A 6,591-nucleotide genomic window follows, 5' to 3' on the forward strand; every position below is an offset into this window, starting at 1 on the left:
CAAATTTTAAATTAATTTATTATTTGATACTGATAGCTGAGCATGTGAATTATGCCACAATATAATTTCATTTTCTGGTTTTGAAATAGCCGGCAGTATTTTACTTCAACAAATGTAAAATACATGGAATACATGTTGTTATGTTATGTTAAAAGTTTAATAACAGCAAACAGAAGGGGCTGTTTCAGCAGATAATGTTTGTACCTTATGCATTTCCTTTCTTTTCTGCAGGACCATGCTTCCGCTGGGTGGTCGACATTTGCCTCCTGAAGAAGTTGAGCAACATGAAGACCACCAGATGAGGTGTCTGCAGTTCATGTGGAACTCTGCAGACTACATGTGTTATGCCAACCACAACCAAAGTGCTGTGATCATGGAGGCATGAACCTCATGACAACACTTCAGATTTGCAGTTGTACCAAAGTGTGATTCAAACCACCTGTGGCATCTCACTCAATGTGTGAACAGTGTGATCATTGTACAATGTTCAGCTGCAACTAAGACATTTATTAGTGACTTGTTTTGCAATTAGCCACCAAAAGCATTTTTGGGGCTGGCTGCTGTAATTTGTTGTGCACTGCGCAATAGTGGTAGTGTTTTGTCACTTGTCAAGTTGTCAGTTGTGCATGTTGCATGTTTCTCAGTCTTCCCTCGGCCCTCATTATCAGTTAAGTGGTGAATTGGCATCACTCAGTCTCCCCAGATCTCCATTGACTGTCTGTCAACCACCTAACTTGAGATGGTATTTGCTAATAGTGTCAGAAAAGAAGTGATTGTAGACATTTTTAGGAATATGAGCTCCGTTTCATGCGTGTTGCAGTGGTCATTTTGTCACTTGTCCCATAGTGTAATAAATGGAAACTGTTGTTCCCTTTTCAAGGTACTCGCGGATGCAGAAAGCGTTGGGCCTAATTATTAAACGCACCCTTCTATCAGCGACGCACGAAATCGACAAATATCATCCTTTTTAGAGCAGGAGGAAACGAAAACTTGTGAACATAGCTGTACCTACAACAGTGCATAAGGAATTGAAATTCTGGCAGTTTTTGAAATTCGGAGAAACTCAAGTTGTCGACAGGTATGCCCCCTTGTACGTCAAAGACCGCCTAAAAAACAAACGTCTACAAATGAAGGCAGTATTCGTATGTTCGTTGTAATTGCAGCAGTCTAGCAACGTGCATTGCGGTCCGATGGCGGATTACACTCGTGCTAAAAAACTATGCCGGTAACTGCCAACGTACTTAGGTCATAGGTGAGGAGAGGAAGGGTTATGTCAAATGTCAACATCAAAGAAATGGCTTCATCTGAGCTGTGCCTATTGTACATAATTCAACCTATCTATGCATTTCGTTTCTTGCAATCTACTCATGCTTTCACTCCAGCTTCAGAGTAATCATCCCATATTGTACGTCTTAAGATATTGATTTCTATGGCAATTTGCAATTGCTAGCCACGTCTCACCTCAGTTTGGTGGCCCCGCATCGGCCCACTCGCCCGCTCTAAAATTGACTTACGGAGGAGGATGGTGGCTTTTATTTTAGCTTCTCCTCTGACTGCGGGGAGCGCCGTCGCCGAGGTAGGAGCAATAATTAGCTTATGTTTGGGACTAATTTCCACGCTTAGTTAACATTTTAATGTTATTTTAATTAATTCATGTTAATCTTTGACGCATTCTCTTTCTATTGATACCATCCACCAGTCCGAGAATTACTGCCTTGCTGCGTAAGGGCCGATAAAAGATCACGCTTTTAGGGGTATCTCTTCAACATGGGGCAGGAGCAATAAATAGAGCGCTCTAATTTTAGCTTATTTCCCTGGTATGTCACCAACTGATAACTTCTTAGTGGATGGACAAGAGCAATTATCATAGCCTTCCCCTCAAGTAAACCTCTGGCACTGATGAACTACACTGACACCTCTGATCCAAGATAAACTTGAAATGTGTGAATCTGTCTAGTCAATCATGCAATTGCAACGGATGGAACTTGAGGTCAATATGATATTTTGCGATACAACGTTACTTTGGAACCTTTTTGCATGTTTGCTTCATATTTTGTAACAAACGCGCAAGAACTGCAATATTACAGCACTATATGCTTCTGGACAAAATGCAATGGTAGTGAAAACTTAGCGCGGATGGTATTCATTCTTAGCCAAACGTAATCACAAAATGTTTTTGTATTAACTATTAAATTCCAGCCAAAAACAGTGCACGGGTTCAAAAAGAATCATTCCAATGGCGGTCCATTCTTGCGGTCCTGAAATCGCCACTATTTCCGGCCTCTCCAACGCAACTCGTTGTCCAGACGTAAATATGCTGCCGCTCGTCAAGTAACCAAGCATGTAACGCATGTAACTACATACCAATACAGTGCTATATACCGTGATGTAACTGAAGCTGTTCGGTACAACAATAGTTGATAATTTCAGTGGAGCTTTTCGGCATTTCATTGGTAACCATTAAAGAGTTTTGTGACGTCAGTGATACTTTTAGGAGTCCTATTGGTGCATTCTCAGCATTGCGCGAATCACCAAGGAGACTGGTTTCACACCAAACAGTATTAGCTCCTCTTAGAACATTTTACTTATTTTTCGTGTTTATCTGGTCTAATGCAATAAGCGCGGCATATCTGTAGCAGAAATATGTTCACTGAGTCGGCCAATCAGCTGCCAGTATTTTTCTCTGTGAGCTGCTTACTCTCTATCTATTGGCCAGCCATGGGTTCGAAAGCCGTATATTGAGAAACAGGAGAACACTTTATTTTGATGTGTCATGATTTTGTAGATGAGTCGGATGAGTCATTTGACCTCAGGGCTGTTCACGGGCCCTGTGTGCGGTCGGACCGCACACAGCTTCCAAGCTCCGCCCACTGCGTCCCTACGTCAGCCTTCCGTCACCGCACACAGCGATCGCTGTGGCCGGTCGGGACTGGCCACAGCGGACCGTCCACCGCACGCAGCCGTGACGTCAGAACCGCCTACCCATCCCCTACCCCCACGCCTGCTGGACGCACCGCACACAGCGCACGCAGCAGTGTGCGGTGCCCGTGAACACCCCTCTCGTGAATTGCGCAGTGGATAAGTGAGTGACTGGCGGATTTTCAGGTTCTCGCACGTTCTGGACCGGTCAGGCTCCATCGAAGCTTACATTGGGCTGACGAGTCACTGGCGACGATGGCAGAGGAGAGGTAGGTGGTATTTAAAGTCGCCTTCGTTGTCTAGCTTTGCATTCGTGCTACGGGATTGAGAAGGATAACGCTGAGCCCCTGCACTACTTTGGAACGTCGGACAAGAGCTGCTTACATCCTAACCAGAACTCTAGGTATATATTTGCAGTTTTCATATTTTCAATTTTTCAAATACCTATTTGCATTTCGGGTTTGGACAATCGTCCAAATCAACAGTGATACTTTTTTATTTATCTTTGGAATTTTGATGAGTAACTATCTAACTTCTTCAGTTAATGCTGTTAGATGTAGTGAAACATGAACTACTTTCCCCCTTTCATCGTAAAACTTTGTCAGCATCAGGGCTGCAGAATCAGAGTCAGAGTTGGTCAGTTGGAGTTAGCAGTTTTGCCCAGAGTGGGAGTTGGGGTCGCTAAAATCTTACCAACACTGCATGGCTCAGTCATGCCCTGGCCACACCTACCTGGTTGCTTGACAATATTTTGCTGATTGACCTTTCAAAATCAGATTTTGCTGAAGCTAAGGACATGCCACTGATTTGGACGCATTTTAATTGAAAAAGCTGAAGATGGCTGGTGTGTCAGAACATATTTTTTTTATTCCTGCATGTTATTTAAAAAGTAATTCTTGCAATGCAAGGCCTTGGAATGTTGAAAGGGTCACATCAAGCAAGAAAAAAATTGAAATGAAATTTAAATTCATTGTATGGAATTAATGAGCAATGTCTGAAGCCATAGTCAAAGTCAGAGTTGATTTTGTAAGCTTGAGTCAGAGTCTGAGTCAGAGTCACCTTAGAGTCCATCGACTTAGCCCTGTCAGAATTGCTTGTGACCTGTGAGTGTTGATTTTATTCCCTGTTTCTGCATTACAGGTTTCCAACCATGGATGGCAAGAACATTTCAGTGAAAGCATACCTCATAGGAGAGGGTGACACCCAAGAAATCCGAAGATTTGGCCTGGATGCGTCTGCAGCGACAAGCTTCTCCTACCTGCAGGGAAAGTTGCGTGTAGTGTTCCCCAGCCTGATGCGCAAGTCATTTGATGTGTGCTGGGAAGATGCTGATGGTGACAACATCACTATTGGATCTGATGAAGAGCTGCTGGTGGCTTTGGTGAGCCTGCTGCAGGTGGGAGGCCAGCAGACGCTCCGTCTGCACGTGGTGCCCAGCCGCGGCGCCCCAGCACCGCCCGCCGACGGTCCCGTCCACTCTGGCGTCTCCTGTGACGGCTGCGAGCAGACCATCCGCGGACACCGCTACAAGTGCATGACGTGCGACGACTTTGACCTGTGCGCTGCCTGCGAGTCGCGCTGTCTTCACCCGGAGCACCTGATGCTGCGCATCCCGACGCCGGACCGCGTTTGGCAGCCCGTGTTCCGGCAGGCGCGCCGCAGCGGCCGCCGCGGCCACTGCCCGGCCGCCTGGGGAGGCTTCGGAATGGCCGGCATGCCCGGCGCCCCGCACTGCGGCCGCTTCGAGCGGCGCGCCGAGAAGGCCGAGCACCAGGCCGAGAAGAGAGCTGAAAAGGCCGAGTACAAGGCCGAGAAGAGAGCCGAAAAGGCGGAGCGATGCGCTGAACGGGCCGAGCGTCGCGCCGAGCGCGCCGCCCAGCGCGGCACGGACGGCGGCGGAGCATCGGCGCCCCGTCCGAGCAACTTCTTCGAGGCGATCCACTCGGCGATGTCCGCGCTGGGCGGGTTCGCTCCGGAGGGCGGCGCCGGCGGCCCGGGCGCCGAGGCCGGCCGCTGGACCGAGAAGAGCCTGGAGGAGCTGGGTCAGACGATCGCTGCCTGCCTGGATCCGTTCGGCATCGACGTGGACGTCGGCGTGGAGACTCGTCAGAAGCGGGCTGAGGAGGCCGGCGGCCAGCAGCGTCAGGCCGCTGCTCAGGCTCCCGCCCAGGACATCGCCGCGGCCGCCACCACCGCCGCTAAGGCCGCCACGGCCGCAGCTGCCAGGGCTGCCTCCGCCGCCGCCGCTGCTGCCACCGCCGCCACCGCCGCCACCGCGAACACGGTGTCCAAGGTAGCCGGCGCCGCGGCCGCCGCCACAGCTCCGGCTCCGGCGGCCGCCACGACTCCGGCTCCGGCCGCCGCCACGGCTCCGGCTCCGGCCGCTGCTCCGGCCCCGGCTCCGGCTGAGAAGATGGAGGCCGAGCCTGCGGTGGCGGATGGCGTGCCCAGCCAGACGGAGCCGGCCGCCGCCGCGCCGGCTGAGAAGGTGATCCCGGTGACGGTGGAGGACGTGCCCAACGACCCGGCCGACGACTGGACCATGGTGAGCGGCACCAGCACGCCCTCTGAGGCCAGCTCCGGCGCCTGCAGCCGCGTCTACCCCGACCTGGCCACCGAGGCCCCGGCCGTGGCCACACCGTCCCAGACACCGCCGACCGCCGCCACTCCGACCCCGACCCCGACTCCGACCGCCGCTACCCCGGCTCCGACCCCGACCGCTGCTGTCCCGGCCGAGATGGCCGCTGCCTCGGCGCCGCCTGCCTCGGAGCCGTCTGTGCCGCTGGAGCCGCGCATTCAGCGTGCACTGGACGCCATGAGCGCCATGGGCTTCACCAACGACGGCGGCTGGCTGACGCAGCTGCTGCAGGCCAAGGGCGGCGACATCAGCGCCGTGCTGGACGTGCTGCAGCCGGTGCCGCGCCGCGGCCAGTAGGCGCCGTCGGCAGCCGGCCGCCGCGCCACAGCCAGACGCCGCTTCGGCGGTGGCGCTTGCTTCATGTGGTGGACTATCGCAGCAGCGGTGTGATCGATACGTTCTGAGGTAGAACGTGTGGCATTCACCCAAAGAAATTATTGGTGTTCGTTTTTAGATCTTGCTTGCAGAAATATGTTATTCTCAATGGATTGTGATCCTTTTGGTAGATGTTTACAGGTTTATCGTTACGACTCTTAGATGTGTGACATCCCACTGCACACGGATTTATCGATGATTAGTCTGGAAAGCGCGTCGGGTAGACGTCGCTACGTATTGCCCTCACCAGATACCGACATGTACCGCTTTTGGTGTTAATAAACCGACAAAATCCAATTGTTTCTGCGATAATTTGTTTGTTCCCACCTGACTTCCTCTACAGCGTAACGAATAGATTACGGCCAAACAGGTCGGCGTATTGCAGCAGGAGCGGTAGAGCTCCGGGATGCGTCTCGCATGAACCGTGATTCAGAGCTGGAGCGATGACAGCGGCAGTGCGGGTCGCCATATCCCCTCGGTTCCCCAAAATACGTTCCCTACAGCCTACTAATAGTTCCTCCTGTTGGCAGACAGCTCAGTCCCGAGCCGCACACAGTGCGTGCTGCGACTTGCACTGAAGGTCGCCCGCACTGGTGTCAGACAGGATTTCCCGCAATCTCCAGATAAGGCGTCCTTGGACCGAAAGGCTGCAGAAGGCT

At 51.8% G+C, this 6,591-nt stretch overlaps 1 protein-coding gene across 2 annotated transcripts; it reads left to right on the forward strand.

Annotated features, from left to right (window-relative positions):
* Positions 1 to 2,901: 2,901 nt before the first annotated feature.
* Positions 2,902 to 6,229, forward strand: LOC122379248 (sequestosome-1-like). 2 transcript variants are annotated; one of them, XM_043361261.1, is made up of 2 exons: positions 2,902 to 3,188; positions 4,060 to 6,229. In XM_043361261.1, exons 1-2 carry the CDS (start codon positions 3,175 to 3,177, stop codon positions 5,852 to 5,854), a joined length of 1,809 nt encoding a protein of 602 aa, XP_043217196.1. In that variant the 5' UTR covers positions 2,902 to 3,174; the 3' UTR covers positions 5,855 to 6,229. The 2 variants fall into 2 exon arrangements, with proteins under 2 accessions (XP_043217196.1, XP_043217197.1); XM_043361262.1 differs by having other exon boundaries at positions 3,044 to 3,322.
* The last annotated feature ends 362 nt before the right edge of the window (positions 6,230 to 6,591 follow it).

This window comes from Amphibalanus amphitrite, unplaced genomic scaffold, assembly GCF_019059575.1.
Source record: "Amphibalanus amphitrite isolate SeventyFive unplaced genomic scaffold, NRLGWU_Aamphi_draft 000074F_arrow, whole genome shotgun sequence".
NCBI lineage: Eukaryota > Metazoa > Arthropoda > Thecostraca > Balanomorpha > Balanidae > Amphibalanus > Amphibalanus amphitrite.